The sequence below is a fragment of the Parasteatoda tepidariorum genome, chromosome 1 (assembly GCF_043381705.1).
Source record: "Parasteatoda tepidariorum isolate YZ-2023 chromosome 1, CAS_Ptep_4.0, whole genome shotgun sequence".
Classification (NCBI taxonomy): Eukaryota; Metazoa; Arthropoda; class Arachnida; order Araneae; family Theridiidae; genus Parasteatoda; species Parasteatoda tepidariorum.
In genome coordinates, this window is record NC_092204.1 from 6,894,538 (window position 1) to 6,920,027 (window position 25,490).

At 28.2% G+C, this 25,490-nt stretch overlaps 1 protein-coding gene across 2 annotated transcripts in view; it reads right to left on the bottom strand.

The window, feature by feature from the left end:
* The window catches only part of LOC107453018 (nuclear pore complex protein Nup205), a 100,221-nt gene that overhangs the window by 28,151 nt on the left and 46,580 nt on the right, over positions 1 to 25,490 (bottom strand). The window contains exons 14-26 of one of the 2 annotated variants that reach the window (XM_043044863.2): positions 25,018 to 25,200; positions 24,889 to 24,939; positions 21,736 to 21,945; positions 21,462 to 21,651; positions 17,749 to 17,938; positions 16,165 to 16,285; positions 16,014 to 16,086; positions 14,602 to 14,754; positions 10,856 to 11,095; positions 7,924 to 8,073; positions 5,995 to 6,069; positions 2,235 to 2,455; positions 534 to 725 (exon numbers count right to left, since the gene is read on the bottom strand). In XM_043044863.2, coding sequence (XP_042900797.1) covers positions 534 to 725; positions 2,235 to 2,455; positions 5,995 to 6,069; positions 7,924 to 8,073; positions 10,856 to 11,095; positions 14,602 to 14,754; positions 16,014 to 16,086; positions 16,165 to 16,285; positions 17,749 to 17,938; positions 21,462 to 21,651; positions 21,736 to 21,945; positions 24,889 to 24,939; positions 25,018 to 25,200 — 2,049 coding nt within the window. Of the gene's footprint in view, positions 1 to 533; positions 726 to 2,234; positions 2,456 to 5,994; positions 6,070 to 7,923; positions 8,074 to 10,855; positions 11,096 to 14,601; positions 14,755 to 16,013; positions 16,087 to 16,164; positions 16,286 to 17,748; positions 17,939 to 21,452; positions 21,652 to 21,735; positions 21,946 to 24,888; positions 24,940 to 25,017; positions 25,201 to 25,490 lie in introns of both variants that reach the window. The other variant, XM_071184022.1, reaches the window with a different exon arrangement.

The following is a 25,490-nucleotide window of genomic DNA, read 5'->3' on the forward strand; positions in this document are numbered from 1 at the left end:
TTCTGTTTCTCACAACATTTTTCAAAAATTAATTTAATGTGCTAATTTTTAAAAATTCATTAGTCCACTCAATAAATATTAAGTCGCTTTTTACTACATTTCCTATATTTAGCAAATCAAAAGTAATCAACAAACATATTTTATTTGATAGCTGTCACACCCATGCTACACAAAGATACTAAAAATAAAGTTTACCTTTGAAAACAAAATGATTAGAATGTCTATCTTAAATAAAAATATTAAACAGTAACATTATTTCTACATTTATGGCATATTTAGTTGAAAGAGTGATTTTAATGCCATGAAAGTAATACATTCTATATACTGAAAACTTTTAAATTCTGCTATATAAATGAATGGAAGATTTCATAGAAAAAAAAAACTTAATTTTGTAGTTGCTAATCAATTGATTGAGTTAGAAACATGGTTCAAAATCTTGACGTTTTCCTGAAAGCAGGATATGGTTTCAATACATAAGGAAATTTTAATTTTATCAAACAAAGGTGTTTTATTTATAACATAATTTGACATACTTTTGATAAAAGTTCTTGCGATATTTCCAGCACCATTTGATCCTTCTTTTCACTTCCTAGAATATCCAAAGGGCAAGCTATAAGTAACACCTCAGTCACCTGACGCCAGCCTTCAAACGACATTCTTTTTGCAAGAATAATCTCACGTGCTTCATTGCACTCAACAGCATATTCTAACACCTTGGCTATCTCCTGCCAATTAAGATTAAATTAATTTAGAACAACCTTTACACAAAAACAGATTATGACTACTTATTGTACACTTATTAATACTAAATTTAGAAACAAAAGATAATACATATATATAAATGAAGCAAAGAATTTTCATTTTATTTTTAACATTCTTAAAAAATGGTTTTAGTATTAATACAGGCAAAGTTTTTCAACAAAAAATAAGCACCTTTTAAATATTCAAAAAACATTTTTTGAAGCACTATATACATTAACAAAATAATTTTCGAAGACTTAACATGATAAAATAACCAGTTTCTGACAAAGAACACTTTTTCTTTGAATATATTAATCTTTTTTAAAAGATGAAGAGGTTTTAGTGTTTGTTTAAGATGGTTGAAAATGAAGCCTGAAATCGAGAATATCTTGCAAAATGCAGCAGAGTTGCAATAATCTCACTGAACCCAGCTCAGTTTACGCACATGTGAACTAGCAACATGATCATCAAACATGTCAAATGCAGAGCTCATTCTAGGCAAGGTAAACAGGGCGCAGCACCCTGCTGCCCTTTTAGTCAAAAGAATTCACCCTGTAGAAGCCCCTGAAGTAAATTAGTGCCCTGATGTAATAGACTCCATACCCTTTTTGCCCTTTCTTTCCTGAACCCTTCTTTCCTTTTTCATCCAACCCTTCTTTACTTTTCCCCCAAACTCTACAATGGATTTCATGAACTGTTATTTTTAACTCTTTTTATTTAGTTTGTCATTGCTGTCAATACATAGATTTATATGGGAAAGGAAAAATAGCCATCACAACCCATTGTTGCACTTGTCTTTGAAAGTTTGCAGTTACTTCCACTATCATTAAATCATAATTATTATTAATCATTTTAATTATTTAATCATAACTACAGACACTTAAAAACATACATTTATTATTTTATTAATATATGCATGCATTTTAAATAAATTACTAAGCTAATTAGCTCATTAACTCGATATATATGTTAATTTATTAATGAAAATAAGTAATTAATGATTGCTTTGCTACTCTCAGTTAAGTTAAAAAAATTCTTTTACTGATTGACAATGCTTTTTAATAGAACGCGAAATTATTGCCTTTTTAGAATAATAATGCCCTTTTTTTAAACTTTTGCACCCTGCCCTTTTTTCTGCCTAGAATGAGCTCTGCAAATGATTGATGTTTTCATATGCTATAGACCGTCATTAAGCCAAAATGGATTGTGGTTGATTAAATTGTGAAAACGTTGAAAAAACAATGGGAAGAGCACGCTTTTGTATAATATGCGGCGAAAATCGACATGGTTATTTATGAAAAAAAAATCTCATATTTGAGAAATGAAAATTAAGCACTTTTTAAAAACACCTCATGAAAAAAAACACTATTAAGGGCTTTTAAAAAACTAAAATAAGCACTTTTTAAAAACACTATGCACCATGTATAAATTTCCACTTCAGTGTAAGACTCATATCAAATTGTTATTATAACTGATGATTGCTCTTATAATACCTGTAACATAACTGGCCTTAGAACGTTTTGTAAGCCAACAGTTTCCTCAGACAACCTTTTATGCAGTTCTTGAATGTCAATCAAACCCTCCTGAATTTCACATTCTTTCAGAACACGAATAATCTCTTCGTTCTCAAAATACTCCCAATGGGGCATCGAAGGTAAAGAGTGTTCAAATTCAATGCCATCAAGAATTTGCATCAATTTTCTTCTATAGGTGCCTGTTGATAAATATAAAATTGGTGTTAACATGCTAATTAAAAAATACATATTCCAAGGTTAAATAGTTTATGTAACTTACTTACTTAATTACTTTATGTAACTTACTTAAGTAACTTACACATTGTCACATAATTTATAGTGAAAAAAATCATTGTAAACGTTAGTCTCAGGGTGACAAATCAATTTCAAAAATAAAATTTCCTGACCTTCCTCAAAACTTAGTGTAAGTACAGAAGTAAAAATTATCACTCAACAAAATAAACTTTTTTAACTCGTTTTATTTCTAGAGTTCATACTCAAAAAGAATAAATTTTTCCCCCTTGACTTTTCTAAGCAGATTTAAGTAAACTTGTAAACTAAAAAGGATTTTTTTTATTAAAGAAAAACTTAACAAAATTTTTTTTCCATAAAAAAATAACTTCAAATCATAAATAATATTCAAACTATAAGAAAGCTTGAATAAAAATTTTTAGAAGTAAAAATTCTTATTTAGAAAATTAGGTGACGTAAATAATATCAACTCAGATTAAAAATAAAAAATTATCAGAAGCAAAATGTGACTGAAAAGGAAAATAATATTAAGGGCTATAATTATTTTAAAAAAACGATCACTGGTTACTGTACTGGACTACCAGACAATCATACATGCATAGCTGCCAACCTCTAGTTATAAAATTGCAGAAGATAGACAAAAAAAAAAAAATGCAAAAGAAATGCCTAAAAATGCAGAAGATTCGCAACTGCATACTAATTGCTAATACATTTACAAAATAAGCAGATTTTAATTAATTATTTATTTATAAATTCACTATATGAGCATAAAAAAGCAATACTCAACTTTTTTTAAAACAAGAAAAGGAAATAATTTTTAAAAAAAACTTATGACTAGCAACTTGATGGTACAATATTCTTGATTAAAGGGAAATATGTCATATTTTAAGACTTTATTTTAGACATTAGTTTAATTACAATATAATAGTATGCACACGGTTGGCAAGGTTTAGGACAGAGTGGATTAATCCACGGTTTAAACGGTCCTGTCCAAAACCCATTTGTCCAAAACTGTCTAAAACTATCCAAAACCCTTTTACTCAAATTATGTCACAATTTTATCTGAACAATATTTAAGAGGTAAAATAAATATAGAACTAATAACATATCGATAATTAAATATACTAGAGAATATTTGTTTTTAAAAGTATAATGTTTTATTAATATTGTTTGACTTTTCAATTTAAACAAAGGAAGATTAATCAGTAATCAAGTTCAATTGGTCCTCTCATTCAATAGTACATAACTGAAGTTTGGCCTTGCCATACAGGTTAAAATATTAGGGACTAAGTACTTGGTTCGTCATAAGCAGGTTTATTTATCTATAGTACTATTCAAGAATACTTTTATTTCATTCATGTACAATTCTTTTAGCATAGTGGTGATACATCACCAGTGTCAGTAACTGAAACTGATGTTAAGCCCTTCAAAACTGTTAATACATTTTTCAGTTATTTTGTATTTTCAATTTAAACTAATATATTTATATTCAAAAACAATTTTTTTAAAAAAAGATGTCATTTTTATCATCCTGTGATGCAGAAATTATAACATTTTTTAAAAAAAATATTGTGAAAAATAAAAGGTTAATTTTTGAACAAATTTAGTATTTTTTTAAAGAAAAACTATTATTTTTTAAAATTGCCATATTTATCGTTATGTAAAAATATTATTTATCAGTATTAAAAGCATATTTATATTTAAAGGATTAGGTATTCACTTTTGTTGTTCAATGAATTGTGGAGTTTCAAAAATTATAAGCCTTTTCCTATTATATTATATTATTTTCTTGTAATAAGTTATAGTATATTGTATAAAAAATATCAAATATTTATTGATACATGTAATTATTATGTGTACAATGGTTACACCTATAGAATTTTTACCTTTTACCAAAGTTCAAGGTTTTGGACACTTTAAGACAGTTTAGGATAGTTTTACCCAGTTTAGGATAGTTTTACCCAGTTTAGGACAGTTTTACCCAGTTTAAGACAGTAAAACCCACGTGTCCTGTCCAAAACCAGTTTAGGACGTCCAAAATCCCAACCCTGAGTATGCACTATATATAAACTTAATAGAAATTATGAAAAAAGAATTACATAAAAAAAAAAAAATTTCTTCTGGTGTTTTGTCGATTTTATGTGTCTGACTATATCAGTTTTACCACCATGCGCTATGCTAGTCATTTTTATGCGCTATGCTAGTCATCATGTACTCCAAGATTCGATCTAGAAATAAACAGAAATTCAAGAGAATAGGACTCATTAAAGGCTTGTTTGTATTGTTTTCGTTCAGCCATTATAAATTAACAAGATGAATGAGCAAATAAATATTGCCATAAGCTGAATTCCTTCTCTTCTGCTTTTTAATAGCTAAAATAAGTAAAAATGCAGAAGGGATGGCAGCAATGTAGATGTAAGTTGACGATTGCTAGATACTTGCATATTAGATAAAGAAAAATATCTTTACATATTTTTGAAGAACGCAGCCTAAGTTATGATATTATACTCCCAATCCAAAAATATTAAATGAAGGGTCAATTAGTCAATGGTAGATAAAGAAAAAAAAAAAAAGAGAACTCACCAGAAGCAGATTTCATGAAAGAATAAGAGGNGCACTATATATAAACTTAATAGAAATTATGAAAAAAGAATTACATAAAAAAAATTTGTTCTTCTGGTGTTTTGTCGATTTTACGTGTCTGACTATATCAGTTTTACCACCATGCGCTATTCTAGTCATTTTTACATATGTTGCAGCGTACATCATGTACTCCAAGATTCGATCTAGAAATAAATGGAAATTCAAGAGAATAGGACTCCTTAAAGGCTTGTTTGTATTGTTTTCGTTCAGCCATAATAAATTAACAAGATAAAGAGCAAATAAATATTGCCATAAACCAATTGCTATTTTGCTTTAACACAAGTCATTTTCTTTCAACGTTTGCTTTCGAGCTGGCAAACAGGAAGTCACGTGATAACGGGAAGCGCTCGCGCAATATAAGCTGAATTCCTTCTCTCATTGGTAGAAGAGAGGAGAAATCCATTACGTCACACTGAACGATGCGACGTAAACGGAAGGAAAGGGAGGAACACCGCAAGCGGGCTTCCTAAGGCCATTACTAGAGGATCATCGACATTTGATTTAAAGAAAATACTAGCTATCGGGCGGACGCGTAAAATGCGGAAGATCTTATCGTCTGCACGAAAAAATAGCTAAAATAAGTAAAAATGCGGAAAGCTTCTGCAAAATGCGGAAGGGATGGCAGCAATGTAGATGTAAGTTGACGATTGCTACATGCTTGCATATTAGATAAAGAAAAATATCTTTACATATTTTTGAAGAACGCAGCCTAAGTTATGATATTATACTCCCAATCCAAAAATATTAAATAGTATATAAAATATAAATAAATATAAATAAAATATAGTATATAAAATATAAATAAAAATAGTCAATGGTAGATAAAAAAAAAAAAAGAACTCACCAGAAGCAGATTTCATGAAAGAATAAGAGGACACAGAAACACTTAAAGGTTGTTCAAAAGTCGCATCAAGATTACCTGAAATACGGAAAATAACATTTGAATATGACATTTCATTCATTTATTTATTACTGACTCATTTCGAGCGAAATCAACCAATGGCTGTTGTCATTATAAGTACAGGATTTTTATGAAAATTTTGTGTAGAAAAAATTTTAATAATTTTTTAGACTGAAACTGCAGTTAGGGAGCCATTTTGAAATTTGACTTATTTTAAAGAAAATTGCGAAACACATAGTAGCTCATTAAAAATATTTATATTATGATGTTAAAAATAGCTATATCTTTTTTTATTCATGAATTTTTTTTAATTTTGGTGTCATTATGAAAGAAAAAAGTCAACAGTTAAATTATGTATAAAAAGTGATCAAATTATGTTTCTGGTTTTTCAAATGTATAAAATTTCAGCCAAACGTTTTGGTAATTTTTCTTCCTCTTGTAAATTTTAAGAAATTTCTACAGGGAAGTAACAACTTTCAACACTTCAATTTTTTCCGCTGTTGTTTCCTCTGCTATACCAGATCCATGAGGCTGTGAGACTTCCAAAAATCGAGGAAAAGGAGAGGTTTCTCAAGAACCTCTTCCATGGTGAAATCCAGGCAATCAAGTAGACTTGCTGGAGGACTAGCCTTGCTGGAGTTGCACGTTTTACCCCTTTACCAATTTTTTCCGTCATGATCTTAACGATCATATTTTTCAACATACTAGGCGTGTTTTTTTAGTAAGTACCGTTTTGAAATAGATGGAAAACAAATAGATTTTTTTAACTATTTTATTTTTATATGAAAGACTGTACTTTAATCTATTTTTCTACATAATTGCCACAAATATTGAAGCACTTATCATATCATACAACAAGCTTTTGCATACCATTGTCATAGAAGACTACCGTCTTATTTGTTAGCCACTGCAACGGAACCAATTGACGTAATCGACATGGCGCTCGCCGGCCTGTTGTTTCTTCAAATGCAGGAACAAGTGGCAATCACTGGGCGCTAAATCAATCAGAATGGAAGGTGATCAAGTTATTAGCAAAATGATATGATGAGGTCTTGGGTTCGATTAGCCGAATGTGGGCAGACAATGTCACGAAGCAAAAAGACATGCTTACTCAGCATGCCTCGTCTTTCATTCTGAATTGCGCAGTGCTTTTTGTAAAGTCTCACAATACGTTGTTGAATGGATTGTCACCACGTGCAAAAATACCACCAGCCACAGTCTTTTACGGTCCAAAAACAGGATACGCATGATATTCCAAGCTGATTTGCTTAAATTTCACTTTTTAGTGTTAAGTTGAATTCTGCCAATTCTATTTTAATTCAGGTGTACTGTAGGCCCACCAGGCTTTATTGCCCGTAATAATTTGGCTCTAAAAATCCCACCTTCTTGGTAGCGCTCAAGGTAAGTTGAGGCATTGCCCATACGTTTGGTTTTGTTCACCTCCATCAACATTTTCCATGTGAATTGATGCAGGTACAAACCAAGCATGTGCAGAATGCTGATTGTAGCGCTGCAACAGAGCAATATCAAAACGGTACTTAATTAAAAAATTTGCATAGTACGGTAATATTTGGAAGGTTTACAAGTCAAAATTGCCCAAAATAATATATTTGATTTTTTTTACACATTATATGAAATATATCTGCAATACTTTTCGAATTACAACAGTTGTATTTCTTAATCTAACACTTAACTTAATTTGATTAAAAGTTAAAAACAATTACCTTTATACTTCTAAAAATTAATATCATATCTCGTAATTGTAACAGCAGAATTCATTTAACAGCAGAATGAGATAGGACAATCATTCAATTTAAAAAACATAACAACAAGATTAATATATTCAATTCGAAAACATGGCGACATGCTTACCGCTGTCAATAGGAGGTTTATCATCAATAAGTCCACTTAAGAGCCTCTGGACGTGAGAGCGCTGGTGATGAGCAGAAATGACTCTCAATTCCACAGCCAGAGATCGCAATAACCAAGATTGTTGACGCAAAATTTTTTCAGAAGAAGAACCTGCACCGGAATACTCATTTAATCAGAAAGACATGCAGCAGAAACAGTTAAACTATATATTTTATGAAGAAGTCAATTAGTAGACAATCTTTCAGCTCCCCAATTTCACACATTTTGAGAGATGTTTTATATTAACTTATAACACTAAACATACACTTAATTTATACTTATTTCTACCATAGCCGGTAAGATTGAATTTATGAAATATGGATTTTAGGAAAGAAATAAACTAAAAAAACCTTATAATTAAACAAATTGTATATTGCCAATTATGTATTACAAACACAAAGAATAAGAATTTTTAATTCATCACTCAATGCCTTTTTTACATATACAGGGTCTTTCCAATGTACATTTTCCGCAAACATATTTCTTCTAATTATTATTATTTCTATAAATTCTTATAATTATAAGAACATATAAGAATTATAATTAATATTATTTCTTCTAAGAACTTGTGTTGTCTTGAGTGTTCCGACATTTTTCAGGGTAAAACCTAACAGCTAGTTAGAAATGAAATAAAATATAACCTAATTAGCAAAACATTTAGTTTTTATCACTTTTTCTTAACACCGAAATGCTAATCAAAAAGTTTAGGCACTTTCTTGAAATTTGAATTCACAGTTATTCTGATTGAACTAATTACACAACAGTCTTTGCAGAAATGTGCAACTTATCAAATGCAATAGGTTAACACGCATTACATCATAATTTCTGATCAGATAACCTTATAAAGTTATAGTTTAGTTACAGCAGAAATAGGTATACAACAAGTATTATTCGAAACAAATAAAATACGGAAATAAAATAATATTAGAATATTAACTGTACAGAATTGTTATATAAAGTCATGAAGTCAAATGCGAAAAAACAATAAAATGATAAATCCATTTTCGATGCAGAAGTTCTTAAACGGTCATTTCACTGATTATGGTACGTTTAGGGTTAATACATTCGGTCACAATAAGAATTTTTATTTGAATATTTGGCCTAACTACTGCCTAAGCAGGGCGGCCACTCAAATCAGATTTCGAATTTCCCTGATTTTTCCAGATAAAAATCTTAACATTTCCAGGGTTTTGTTTCTTTTTTCTAATAAAGTGTAGGATGTGTACAAGAAAAGTGTTGGTATTATAAAATATTTTATTCAAAATATTATTTTTTTTAACATATCATCTTGAAAAAAATAATTTATTTTGACAATTTGGCAAGATTTTTTATTTAATTTTTAATGTTTTGGTACAAAATTTTGAATAAAAAATCATTAATACAACAATTTTAAAGATTTGTCGACAAACATTGCTGTTAGCGATTGCAAAAAAATGTGATTGGTTGGTTTGCTGAGAAAAAATAATTCATAGATTTCTTTGAATGGGAGTAGAAAAACTTTCAGAAAAAGGGTGCTATATAAAGTCTATTATTATTAAATTATAACCAACTAATTTTTAGAGAATTTCATGAAGTTAAAAATAAAAAAATATTTTGTCAAAATAGAAAAAAAAAATTACCACCAACGCATCGGAAAAAACTTGAGCCATAAATGGATTCAGCCCAAGGACAGAATTTAAAAACAGAAGCTAATCTCCTAATCCCTTTTTCCACCTCCACCAGAATCTTTCCTAAATTGCACAGTCCCATAGTGGTCAAAGGTTTCTACATTCGCTTAGCAAAAGTGGCAGAATTTTAGGTGGCATTCTAGTTTAACAGAGCTGTAATGGAGCAAATTTTGATGCAAACAAAGTATCGCTAAGTTGATGATATTTCAACTGTTTGGCGATACATTTCCGTTTAAAAAAAGTGGGTATAATGGATGAAATAATTTAAATTAAGAAAATTAGTAAATAATTTAAATTGGTGAAATCAAAAAAATGATTAAAGAAAAAATTTCCAGCTTTTCTTTAAAATTCCCTGATTTTTCCAGGTTTTTATCCAAATTTCCCTGATATTTCCAGGTTTTTTCCAGTATAAAAAAAATTTCCTGATAATTCCAGGTTTTCCAGGTGGGTGGCCACCCTGATAAGTATTGCTTGGAAAATTATTTCACAACAAAATTTTTTATTGAGGGAAAATTTAATAAAGAATAATCTAAAATCATAGTTTTTATTATACATTATTAGGAATAGTTTTTTCACACATGTTTGTTAAGTTCTAAAACTTGTTAATTTATGTTTTGAAAAACACATCATAATGTGAATATAGACTAGATTACTTCATACTGAGCCATGAATTTTGTAATGCTGATTTTTTTTCTTTTTTAAAATTATATTCATGCAAATCAATCTCCGTTTTTTCAACATTTTGTTTTAAAAATTAAGAACTTTTTCGTTTTATTTTTGCTTGTTTTTCTGTTATAAGTAATGCAAAGCATGTTAATAGAGTGTTTCTAATAGACTTTTAGGAAATAGATCTCAGTGCCAATCATTCAAATAAATAAATAAAAAAAACATTTTATAATTATCAAGCTGTAAATAGGATATAGATTGCACATTCATAGTTGACATTGCACAGTCCATTCTCAATTAAATCTTGTAACGTCCTGCCATAATTTAACAAAAAAATATTGGACAAAAAATGAGAAAATTATCTCCTTTTCCAAGCAAATTGATATTGTTATTTCAGAACATTTACTTTTTGATTGAATCCACAATGATTGCAGATTTCTAAATAGGCTGAATCGGTGGATAGGTTGCACATCACAATAATTTAACTCTTATCTATCGGAAATTACTGCACAATAAAATAACGAAATAGATTTTTGAAAAAAAAGTTTCAATAGACTCACCTGTGCATTTAAAAGGTAAAAATTGCAGATGGCGATACATAAAGTCATGAGTAGATCGTAAATATCGTAAAGTTGGACCAGAAGTATCACTGTTGGTACAAAGTACGTAAATAAGCTGATAGGCTAATTCCGTAGCCAGGGGAGCTTTTTGAATGTTAGAGGGATAGGCATTTGAATAACTACCACAGTCCAGAAAAGATAAAACAGCATGAAAACATGTTCGTTTGGATCCCATCACTCCTACAAAAAAGAACATTATTATTGGCAAGGAAGTTCAGATATTTAAATGTAAAATATACATAGTAGTCATAATAATTTGTCTCCAATCAAAAACTATTTTATAAAATCATATAAAATCAACTGAAAAAAACCCGTGGCAGAATAATAGTGATGCGGCGACAATGTCACAGAATGATATCGAGTTCTTGCAAAAATTTTCATCTTTTCTTTAACAGGGTTCCCACTCAATTTTCGAAAACAAATTCAAGGACCTAAACTCAAGTTATTCAAGGACCCATTCAGTATCACAGTTAATATACTAAAGTACATGTCAACCAGATTTCTAATTACGTCGAAGCAGAAATTGTATATTTTCAAATCACAATGCTTAGTTGACCAAATAATAATAATTTAATTTATCAGCTACTAATGCAAATAGTTGATAGTTATATCGCAGCTTCAAATCACTTTGAAAAATTCCAATTGACATAAATTGACTAAAAAAACTCCAATAGACATGGATACTAGCAAAAATTTAAAAACAAGCATCAGTGAAACTTTTAATGAAAAATTTGAAGTAAATTAGTTGATAAAGTTTATGTAATTGCACGTTTATTAAAATATAAATACTTTTTTTAATATGTTAATTCCAAATTTTAGGTTACAGGAAATTAATAGAATTAGATAAAACATCAAAATATATCCACTTAGCACATCTGTTTAAATTTTTTAATAACAAATTATCGATCTTGTCACTTCAGAATATCAGTAATGTATTTTGAACACAATAAAATCTATTGTAAAACAATATTTTACAGATAACTAAGACTTATGAAGCTTTATTTTCCTTAAAATAGATCCATAAAATGCGAAGCGTGATTTTTGAAATTTTATGAGCATGCGTAAATTTTAAAAATCACATTTATACAAATCTAGATTTACTATATGTAAATCAAAGTTATAAGAAAGGCGAAGTAAGTCTTGAAGATTGCGTAAATCACGTATCACAATTTGCGATTTGAAATCAAATTGCGGTGCATGTTTCTTAAATCGGAACAATATGAATAGCAAATGTTACAAAAAGCAGGAGCTAACAAAACGTAAATGACTTTACTGTGAATACTGTTGCATGATTAGCTTATAATTTTCATGTGAATATTGATGATTATGAGGGAAATTGTAATTTGTGACTTGAAAGTTACTTAATTTGGAACAACTATGCGTAATTCATAAATCATTTTGATGAGCATTGCAAGCGTTAATTCTTAAATATCTTTTAGGTGAACTGCGATGTGTAATTCTTAAATCCTTCCAATACCATATAAACTACTTGAATGAGAATTGCGATGCATGATTCTGAAATTACTTAAATATATTTCGTGTTACATAATTCAGAAATAACTTGAATTGAAATCATAATGTGTGTTTGATAAATCATTTTAATTTGAATCATGATGTGTGATTTTCAAAATACCTTTATACGAATCCTGATGAGTAATTTGAAAATCATACAGCAACATTCGATATATGATTCATTAATCACCTTCATTTGAATGCCTATTCGTAAAATATTTTACATGAATTCCGATGCATTAATCAAAAATCAGTTTAATGTGAATCACGATTTTTATTCATAATTCATGAAATCTAGAACTAAATTTCATTTATTAGCAGTAAAAACTAAATGTTAATGATCCTTCTTATAAAAATTTAAAAAAGAAAAAAAAAGAAAAGAAGACAGCAATATTAACCTGTCATAATAATGAAGTTAACACATTGAACATATTTCTAAATCGATGAAACACTAGTTATCATTCAGAAACTATGACTACAAAAACTAAAATTTGGTAGAAATTTCAGCTTTCTAAACATCAGAGATGAACAATAATCTGGCGCGAAAAATCTAGGAGAGAATAATTTTGTATCTTCCTTAACCTCTTTTTACTTCAGCAATAAAAATTGCATCTACTAGAATTTCTATAATTTTTGTTTGAAATTATTTATTAATTTTTTACTGCTTTTTTGTAAGAAAGATTAGTATTATTTTAATTCCAAAAAAGTACTTTTCAAGTACCCTATGGCAGAATTCAAGGACTTTTCAGGGTTCTGATTTTTTCCACCGAAAGTCAAGGACTTTCAAGTACCGTGGGAACCCTGTTTAAAACGAATATTCAAAGGATGCCTTTCTCGCACATATAAGTGGGAAAAAAATTCTTATGATTTTTTATTCTCATTTGAGAATAATAAAAAATAATGAAGTAAAGAGTTTGGTTTTTGCTTTCACAGAAATTTTTGTTCTATTTTTTTTTGTTGCAGTTATTACATTCATTTTCCACAATGGTTGTTAAAATCTTACATTTTTAATATAATATTTATTTATTACTCGAAAACACACAATCAGTAAACCCTTTCTGAAGAGTTCGATTGTTGTTATACACATGTACATATACATTGTAAATGGCAATGTGATCGAAAAACAAAACGCAGCTCGAGATCATTATGTGTGGAACCCTCCTCCTCAAATGCAATACAGTATTGTATTGATAACATGCTGCACAGAATTGAAGCTATCATAACGGCTAAAGGTGGCTGAACAAAATATGAACACTTTTTTGCATTAATTTTTTCAAGAGTTCACAAATACATATTTTTTCTATAATTCGTGTTCAAAAAATAGACAATAAGGTGGATAATTTACATTGTATCTAGTAAAAAAAATAAAGCTGTATAGCATCACCTCATAATTAAGTGCATAATAATTAGCTTTATTATGCACACACACTATAATTAGCATTATAGTGTCTAATTATTTGGAATTCAGGGACTGTACATAGTTTGACTGTCTTGGGATTGATGTCATTCAATTTAGCAAAATTACATTTAAAAAATGTACTTTACAAGTACTTAGAAAGCTCTTGGAAAGCAATGTATAGTTTATACACAAGTATGCAACAAAAGAAATATTTCATGAGCAGCTATCCGAGATCCCCATAGAGAAATTCCAATAGACATTAGCTCGCTATTTTGAATGCCTACTTTAAACTCTAATTTGATAGTACTAAAAGATTTTTGATTTTTAAAAAGTGCTAATTTTGAATTTTATTCATTTACATTTTTCTTCTAAGCTACTATCTACTCAATCAAACCTATCAAAATCAAAAGTGTACATAAGTTAGATAATGCTTTAATACAGTTATAATCTCTCTTGTTTAATTTTGACAAACACACTAATAATTGCTATATCCTCTTTTCTAAAAAAAGCAATATTGCTGGCCAATCAAAATTAAAGACATGGAGCAAAATTTTGTTGAAATTTCAATATGTTCTTTTTATTAAATTTTAGCATCGCAATCATGAAGTCTGTATTCTTACGTAGGTAAGATACTTTTAATTTCTTTTATCTTTACCTAAAAGTTTAACCAACATATCATGCCTTTAAAGATAACTATTAAAATAGTAATAATAATTAGGAAAATATTGAAAAACAACCAGGCTTCAGTAATAGTTAAAAAAATGAAGGAACATACCAGGATCTTGTATTTCAGTTTGAGAAACTGGTTTACGTAAATTGAAGCCCAGCAAGTAGTGGGAAATATTCGTTCCAGGTTGTCTCAAACACTTTAAAAGCAACTGTAATAATTGTTGACGAGCTTTGCTCCTGGCTTGAATATCTTTAACTCCTAAAAATAAATGATGAAAATAGTAAAATTCCCCAAACATTATTTCAAAAACATTTTCTCAAATAAAGCAATCTATAAAGAGATAAATCTAATATAATTGCTAAGATTTTGAATAGAATAATATGAATGGACTGTTATATAACCAAATTTTTTAAATAAAGAAACTTTTACACAAATAAGCACTTAAAGTGGCATAGCTGCCTACCCCTAGTTACAAAAATGTAGAAGTTCTAACCCCTCCCCGTACAGCGCTTCGTACTCCGAAAACAACTTGGCGTCGGAGCTCTGTCCTTTGCATCACTGATGAACACTTCTGACAACAACTGACTACAATCATTAATGAAATTCCTTAAAGATATTCATCTTATTCAAGCTTCATCTCATCTTTCAATCTACAATAAGCAAGCTATAAGCGCAACCAAGCAAAGAGCTTCAAAAATGCCTAAAACAGCAGAGGATTTTCTCTGTATGTTAATAAAATTATAAAAAATGGCAAATTTCATTTATATTGTCACACGCTGGTGCAAGATCGGCATCGAATAAGTTAATCTAGCTTTTGACATGATTATTAACTCACATGAAATTAATCACAAATATTATTGCTGTAGATACAATGAATAAAGATCAGGGCTTCAAGTGGCAAAACATGGTTTTGGAGCATCTTTGGAGCAACAAAAAAGCAATTTTGGAGCAGCAAAACAAAGATTTGGAGCATATTTAATAAATAGAATTAAAAGAAGAATTTAATAACAAGAATTTTTAATTTTGTCCATTAATAACATATCTTATTTTTTACACTTTTTTGAAGGTCCCTGCATTAACAAATTAAGTTTCTTTTTGGTACCTTCCAATGCTGTTAAATATTCTGCTATCCTCGACTTAGCCTCAGATAAGANAGGATCATGGTACTAATCTATAAATAGAATAGCGCAAGAAAGTCATTAGCTTTCCATTGACGAAGACGATGGTACATCAATAACGATGAAAATCAATAACAAGATGATCAATAACAAGAGAAAAAATTTTCTTTTGCTATTAAAATTTGGCAATGTTTAGTTGGTCCCCAAAACATTTTTGGTGCAGATTCGGCGCAAATTTAACATAAAATGTCGTTTCTGCGCAGTAATGCGCAAATATACCGATTTGGAGCAAAATGCGCAATATGCGCAGCACTTGAAGCCCTGAAAGATATAAAAAGAAAATATTTTATCGCATTTCACATTTGGGTAATGGGGGAAAAAAAAAACTAAAATAGTTACCATCTTCATTTTCTTCAGCAGCATCCACTTCAACAACTTCTACGAAACCTTTGAGTAATATATCACTTTCATTCTAAAATTGATATCCATTAATGAATTATAAAATATTAACAAAGAGGGGAAAAGACAGAAAAATGTTATTTAAACTTACAGCGTCGCCATCTAAAACTCCTACAAAATGTTTTGATATATTGAGAGAAGAGCATAAAGCTTGAATAATACTTATAGCAAAGAGACTATGTTGAGGTAATGAAGCATTGTATGTAACATATCTGGAAGACAAAGAAAAACGTCTAAATTCAAAAACAGATAAATAATTCTTTAGCCAAATCAGGAGCAAAAAAGGGATATGTTTAATATTATAACAATAGGAGGGTGGTGTAGTATTTTTAATTTTTACAAACTACAATAGCAAACTACTACATATACAAACTACTATTGAAAAATAAAAAAACTTATTAATAAATAGTGATAAAAACAATTGCTACAAGTCTTTATGATGAGTAAAATTACTTCAGATTTATTGCTTCTTGTTAAGCCTCATTATCTGTATTTCTTGAGTCAATTTTATTTAATTTTATTATTTAGAGATGATTAGTTTTCAAATTTAAGTAATCAGTCATTTCGTTATGATTAACAATGTTTCTACATAAAACATTGATCAAACATCATACAACGGTTGTAAATTTTGAAGGCAAAATGTTCACTGTTTTTGTGGAGAACATTAAGTTCAAAAAGAAATAAACAATAATGAATTAGAAGCAATTATGAGAGTTGGCAAGTGGAACCCTCCTAGTTTATTAAAAAATAAATTAATATAATTACAGAATGTGCCACAATTAACATGCCGTTAAATTTGCACTTTAAGGGTCTAAGATTAATAATTAAAAGAGAAAAACACTAAAAATATTGAATATTTATAGAGGAAAAACATCAAAGTCAGTTTGAATGACTTAGAAAATTAAGAGGCCTTTTCAACACTTATTCCAATGCAATTATAGTTTTCTACTCTAGTTTCATACATAGTGCTAAAAGGTCTTTCAAATTTGTTTAATGTTGATAATTTTATGCAAAAAAGTAAAAGAATTATTTATTGCTTTTATGTTATTTATATTGGTTACGTTAGGTGGGATGAGCATAAGAATTTAATACTTCATCGAAAAGTATAAAAATGTAATGCTTTTTTAAACTATGAAATCTCAGTGGACAAAAAAAAAGATTTAACAAAATAAGTTGAATAGTACTTAAGAAATAAAAAAATTTAAAAAGGATTTTTCAAAATTTTATTTTAATTACTCAGAAACTTATTGACCGATTTTAATCAAATTATGCATGTTTTCCAAGCAGTTTTCAAAAAAATGAAATTAGTCCTAAGAGACTGAAACTTTTGACTACTCAAATAACTAAAATATTGGTATCTTACTTTTTGGAAAGTAAGATACCAATATTTCAGTTATTTTAATTTAGTTTCCAAAACGAGGTTTTCCCTCATATTATGCAAGAAAACCCTAAACCATCATAAAAAAAATAGGCTGATTCCGTGAAATAACACTTTTGTTTCAGATTTTTTAATTTAAAATATTCTGCAATAATTAGCTAGCATATTTTTAAGGACATCTCTTTGAACTATTAGCATTGCCACTTGGTTCGTGAAAATCAAAGCATTGGGACAAAAATAAGTGAGGGTGATTTTTTTTTGTGTGTGCATACTTTACGTATTTATAAAAATGTATACTTGGCAATCACTAAGAGATGATCAGCTTGTCCACTTCTTGGGTTAATGTTTAAGAGTAAATTTTCAAAAGGTGTTACAATGAGGTCGCAACCAGCATCTCGAATCCACTGCAGAAAAGCTCCCTGTTTTGAAAGTGTTGCATGCATAAGCTTCAATGATAGAAGAGCACATTCTTCCAAATCAGATTGACCTAATAAAGGGAGAGAAAATAAGACACATTAATAAAGGCATGCTTTTGAAATACCGTAGAACTCCGGTGATAAAAACTAATTCCGGGCATCCCCTAAGAAAAACATAATGTATATATAAGTACAAATGTTCACAGCTATGCTTATTAGATAAGCACTTTTTGAGGAACATTTTTCTTAATGGTAGCAAAATAAAAAATACATTTATAGCTGAACATAATTTTTTTTTAAAATTTTTTAACACGATTTAAATTTAAATCTAGAAAATTAAAAACAATATTGTTTTCAGGGATATTGGTTCAGCAATATTTGCACTGTGATTGACCAAATGCTTGCATTTTTTCATAAACGACCAATTTTTGTCAAATTATAAGTTTAAAACTGAAAGAGTCGTTTCTTTAATATATATAGTATGTCATCAAATTTCATAATATATTTGACAATTTATAGAATTTGTTTCCATTAAAAGATTTCAACATAAGTAAAATAAATAAATATAATAAAACTTTTGGGGGAGCTATTTTTAATTATAATGATATTAGCAAAAATTTAGGAAATATTAATATTACGGATTATGAATGTCACAGTGAAGAAAAGAAATATTTTGAATTTATTGATCAACATCATAAACATATTATTATAGGTAATTTAAATATAGAAAGAAATTTAATGTTAAAAGGCACAAATTAATTTAGACCCATTGACCAAATATCAATTAATAAAATGTCTAAAATACTTAATGATATCAACAATTTAGTCTAAAGGTATCTTATATATTTTTTTACCTTTAGGCATGTTAACAGAATGAAAATGAGTGGTTAATTATTATTTATAATTACCATTTACCTGTAATAATAAATGGAATTTAAACAATAGTAACAATACACTAATTTTTTCTAAAATTGATCAAGCAATTGTGTAATTACCCCCATAGACAAAGCTAACGATAAAATTCTAAGTTAAAAATTTTAAATAAGGAGTTAAAAAGTAGTAAAAATGTTAAGCTTAGTAGTTTAAATAATATTAACATTAAATTTTTTTTAGCAGGGCTCAGCACAACTTAATGCAGAAAAAGTAGTGAAAAAGGTGACTAAAATTTTTAAAAAAGTTACATATAGTGACTACATTAAAAACAATGCAAACATCCTGCAACATCTTAGTCCCTTAATATAACATAAAAAATTGAGCTAGATCAAGTATAACTGTTAAAAAACAATAATAATTATAATCAATTATAATGAAAATAAAAATCCATTCATTACATTACTTAACAGCAACTGAAATTTTTTGTAAAAATGTTCTCAATAAATTCACAAAATTTATATAACTAAAAAAAATNAGAAAAGTGACTCGCGCCGAGCCCTGTTTTAGCTTTCTATTCGAGGTAAAAAATTTTAATTGATAATATACAATTCTCATACTTAATTATCAGTCCAAAATTTCATAAATTCCAGTTAAGTTTAGAACAATCACTTGTGGCTCTAATACTTAACTAAATCTGGCGCTATTTTCTCTAAGTACTTAAATAAAATTATTAACGAAGGTTTTTCTTGGATTATCACTAATAATCAACCAATTTTAGAATTTATGAAACAAAATAAAATTAATTACATCTCTGCAACAACATTCCCTTTTCTAAACTAGGTTCTATTTTGTTACTACTGCGATTATAAAAATATCCTTAATTGCAATTTTGATTATTGGGAAATTCCAATTAATATTTGCCTTTTTAATAATTATCTTTACAATGGAAAAAATTTTTTTTTTACAAATAGAGAGAATACCACAAGGATATAATTTTTCATCACTTCTAGCTAACTTATTTATACACTTTTATGAAAAAAAAAATTATGCTTTTAAATTTATTGACGATTTAATTATCGGTAACTTTCAAATTTATACAATTTTGTTTAATAATATAAACCCCAAGGAATTTATCTTGCTTTGCAATCATGGTGATAATAATTTTAATGTTTTGAATTCAGGTATTAAAAAGGTAGAAAATATCTGCATTGTTGATTTATACAATAAAGGGATGATTTAAAATTTATAAAAAAAAAACTAATTATATACAATTCTAATATTTCTAACGCATTTATACTAATATTTCTAAAACATTTTTATTAAAAACTACTTTAAATCAAATGAATAGAATTAAACGAATTTGTAGTAATGTTTATTTTTGCAGAAAACAAATAGACAAACTCTTCTAAAATTTGATTTAAAAAAAATAGTAATAATAAATAAAAAAATGGATATCCAACAGATTTAATTAAATTCTATATAAAATCATTGAGTTAATAGTAAGTTTTAATTTTAATTAATGAATTTATTTAAAAACTTTCTTTGTTTCCAATATTTAGATTTTTTAGAGAATCTGTGGCTATAAATCTTCTAAGATATAATAAAAAAAAATTTTTTTCAATAAATGTTAATAATTTCCTTAAAATCATTAGTACCCCCATTCTTTAAATCATCGTAATTAAAAGCTATAATTAAAATTAAACCTTTTATTAATTATAAACTTTGAATTAACCAATGTAACATAAAATCCAATCTCAAGTCAATGTAACTGAAAAAAGAAAGTGATTCTATACTTCATTAAGAACCCGTCATATAAAACACATAACACAATCTTTTCTTCACACTTTTATTTTCAAATTCTATAATCTTGCAAACTTGTTACGAAGATATTTTAAATCAACTTTGGGGGATGCCGATAAGTGTAAAGACGTTTGATTTTGCTGCTAGCCTAATATGTTACATTTTGTGTATTATTCTTTATGCTTCTTGAATTTTTATTTCCTATTTTTTGCATATGTTTTATTTTGGATTTTTGTTTAATATCATTAATTTAAATTCAAAATTTTTTTGATGCTCCTCACACTATCAGAACAATATATTTTGCACTCTTTTTTGTGTGGATATAACCATGTGAGCTGACAAGATTATATCTTTTACTTTTTTTCCTTAATTTTTAAAAATGTTATCTTAAAAAACACTTTACTTAGTAATAATTTTTCTTCGACGAAGATTAATGAAGAAAAGGTGGAAAGAAATGTAATTTCCGACATGTCATTAAAATGTGAAGATTTTGCACTTCTTGAAATTAAGTGTGTGATTCTTAGCAGCAATAATCCTTTTATATGAGAGAAACAAAATTCAATATTTTCTCATGCTGTAATGAAAGGCCGAAATATGATTCTGTGATTTCAAATTATTTTTCCATATAATAGCGTAATCAAATAAAAATCGAAAGCAAATCTCTGGTTAAAATCATAAGGAAGCGGAGGATTCTTATCTCTGCATATTTTTTTACAGGTCGCAAGTGTTAAAAAAGATCCTTTTTTGAAAAAGAAAATTTTTGTTTATTTTAAATATTAAAAAGCGTCCAGAAAAAGAGACCTTTCCAGCAAACAGTCGGCCGGATATAGGACTATATAACATTTTATAATTTAACTAAAATTTATAATCTGATGCTTTGGATTATATAAGAATTCATAAAAAATGTTAAACCAATGTCACCTGGTGTTGGAGCATATTGATCTAGAATTCTCATTCCTTCATCCAATGTAAATAAAACCACCCTTAAAAGTCCACTGTCTTGTAACATTTTGGAGAACAGTAAAATACTTGACTTGCTATCAATATTATCAAACTGGTAACTTTTCATAACCTTCTCCAATATTTTATAACAGAGAGCCATTATTTTCCACTATCAGAAGAAAAAAAAATATATTAAAAAATAATTAAGATCATTGAAAAAAAAATTATTATTTTTCATTTCACACAAGCGTACCTTTTCCCCAGGGTTTTTATATGCCCGGCTATTACATTTCAATAAGACGCAGTCAAGAACAAATTCAAGGTATGGTTCAATTCCTGGATGGCGTGTGGCATGACCTAGATTGTTTGGGAAGGGGTGATTCAGCAAAGAATCTAATAAAGTCAACATTCCCCTTGTAACAGGATATTCTTCCATACGTGTTTCCACCTCTTCCAACTCCATCTGAAATTTAATACAAATCAAATTATTAATTGAATTTTACAGAGACATCATTAAAAACTATATTAGTGTAGCTGCCATCACTAATAGGAAAAATCCAGTAGATTTTACAAAATAATATAAACGCCATGATAATTGTTGCATTATATACTCAGGGTATTTGCTACATTTTAAATTTTCAAATTCATGACTTTTCATGACTTAACAAAGTTACTATTTTCTCCGACAAAAACAGTATAATAAATTTAAAAAGCATTATAATAACATTAATTAAAATGACAGGTATAACCAAAACTGCCATACTCTGCATTTTCATATTTATTGATTTTAAATTTAAAAAACAGAGTAAAGAAATAGTTGAAGCAATAAAATAGCTGAAAAAATAATAGCTGAGCAAATAATTTTTCCTTCTGCAGAATTATATTCTAAAGATACTTTACTTGTTCATCAGAAAGGAAAGAAATACTCCTGATTTTTCTGTTCTCATTTCGGATTTAAAAAAATTTGCCAATGACTGGCTTGCTTCACTTAGAATTTTAAATTGATAAAAAAAAAAAAGATGAATAATAATAATTCTGAAATCACATAAGTTTAAAAGATACTTCGCTCTAGAAATGATGTTTTTTCTTTCATTTTTCAAAGAAACAGCATAATTTTTAAAGAAAGTGATAAAAACTTTTTATATTTTAATAAAATATGACTCAGGGTGGAGATTTTGTTACAAATTCAGATATTCGGATCACCATGAAACTGGGGAGGGATTCCATTTTAAAAATAAAATTCTACGACGACCTAAATCCATGACTTTCCATGTTTTGTTTTTCAAAAAATAGTTAAAATTCATGACAAATTTTGTTCAATACCGAAATTCGTGACTTTCCAGGTGCGAGGATGCCCTGTATACTAAATATTTTACATGTAGGGAATTTTTTGGTTTTTTTTAGTCATCAAAATAGAAAAACTGCAATATTTTTAGTTACGTTTGACATTAAACATACTTGAAATGTTATGTATTATGTTTACTCATAATTTTGAATATTAATAGGCATTTAATCCGTCAAAGATAGTTAAAAGATTTTTTTAAATTAATGTAAAAAGAGAGTTCTGAATAAAAATAAACTGAATATTTTAGAACACAAAAAGTTTTGAATTGATTTCTATAAACGAGGTTCACTTCATTATGTATTAGTAATGTTTATTTAATTATTCAAGCAAGCAATCAAAAACAAAATTACAAAAATTCTATTTCAATAGGGATTTTTTTTGGAAACTTACTCAACTTTAGAGATATTCTTAAAATGCACAAAAACCAGGGGAATTTTAATTAAACCAGTAGTCCTTGAGAAAATGGCAAAATCCAGTAGTCTACAGGCAAATCCAGTGAAATTGGCAGCTATGCATTAGTCATTAGACTATCAAGCTTACAATTATCCAGTACAGATAACTGATAAAAGAATCTGACTATATCTAGTAAAATCAGAGTAACTTTGAAATCAATCGATTGCAAAACTGATGGTGGGAGGGTGGAAAAATAAGGAATGCTAAAGCAATAATCTGCTTTTAATCCACACCTATCGACCTAGTGGCAGAATTGTGGCAACACGTTAACACTGTCTCAGAAAGGTAGAGTTCTTACAGAGAGATTTTATCTTTTCTTCAGATTTATATTCAAAAGATGCCTTTCTTGGGCATCAGAGTGGAAAATAAATGCTTGTGATTTTTTAAAATTCTCATTTGAGAATAATGAAAAATAAAGAATAATGAAGTAAAAAATTTGGTTTACTTTTCCGCAGAAATTTTGGTTCTATTTCTTTTATGTATTTATTACTTTTTATTTCCACATAGCTATTAATACAATATTATTCATAACACCAACTGAATCTCAAAATAAAAATATGTATTTAGTAACCCCTTTTTGAAGAGTGTAATTCGCGTATTTTTTCGCTAGTCACTGCTATGCATTTAACGAATTTGTAATAATTTTTTTTTTGTTTTTTTAATGTGATGATGATTCTCAAAATGCGAAAAAGGAAATAACTAGTGCATTTGCCCCCAACAAAATGCAAGAGCATCGCCCATATTAGAATTTAAAAAAAATTTACATATTCAATTGAAAAAAATTACTTTATTTGATACAAAAAGTCCTTTTTCCGATGTTGACACTTCTGTTACTTTAAACTAGCAACATGTATATTTGTTGTTTTTAAAAGTATCTTGCAGAAAGATATTAGTATTAGAGAGGTATGTCGCATAAAGCACGAAAAAATTCTCCCACACGGACTAGCGACCTGCCATTTGGTCGCGAGTAAAACTATATAGTTTGAGTCCTATTAGTCATAATTCTTTTTATATTTGTGCCGTTCATTAATAAATAGTAAGTATTTTACACTAATTATTCATATTACAGAAGAAAGTGGAACTCCTGCCTATCCTGCTTTTTTGTTATATGACCTACTCTTTCACACATGGCAGCAGGGTGACCAACATGTTTCAGGACAAGAAAAGGGCAAAAAGAGGATCATTTGTAGTAAAAAATGAGACTTTAGAGGACCCTTTAAAGCTTAAAATGAAGACCTTGAAAACTATTTATAGTTAAAAACGTTTATATTTTGATAGCACAAAAAATTATTTAGTTCTGTTTATATAAACCCTAAAAATTTAGTTAGAAGAGAATTCACTTAGGTACAACTAATAAGATATAAATTTAACAATAAGCTTTTTAACTTAAAAATTTATTTTAAAAAGGAAAAAAAAAATACTGATTTTTAAAACAGCTCTTTTGGTTGGAATCTTACCAAAACAAATCTGAAATTTTACAAAAAATGATAAATATTAAAAAAATTATTCTCACTGGAATTTTTTTTATTTTTCTCTTTAAATATCAAAAACTATTTTTTTTTAAATATAATAATTAAAAAGAATGATAAAGTTCCATCATCAACAAACCAAAATTCCAGACGGATGATAAACAGCTACTGACTTCACAGTTGGTATAACCTGGAAAAAATACATATCATTAATAATATTATATCCGTGTTTCATTAATATTTTTTTTAAACACAGATAAGAGATTACCTGTGCCATTTCTAATCCTTGCCAGATATTAAGAGAAATGTCAGGAGAGGTAGCAAATGCAGCCATACAATTCAAAAGAGCCGCTTTTAAAGAAGCTGGAACGCTACAAGTTATCAGTCCCAGAATAACAACTGTAGGTACATAATGGGTGTTTTCAGACAGAGTAATTCGTGCAATTTCATCCTGTACAAAAAAAAAAATAACAAAGCTACATCAAGGCTTGAAATTAACTATGGCCAGTTTCTTCTAAAATCTGACTCGGTCTCCCAAAATATACCACAGCTGCATAATGTACAATAATTGTTGCATAATGTACTACATATTTTAAGCATAGGGAATTTCAGAGATTTTTATGATCATATAAATAAACTTAAAAAAAAAAAAAAATTTTTTAGAACAATAAAGTTTTAAACTGATTTCTAATAATGAGGATCGCTGCACTATGTATCAGTAATACGTATTTAAATATTCAA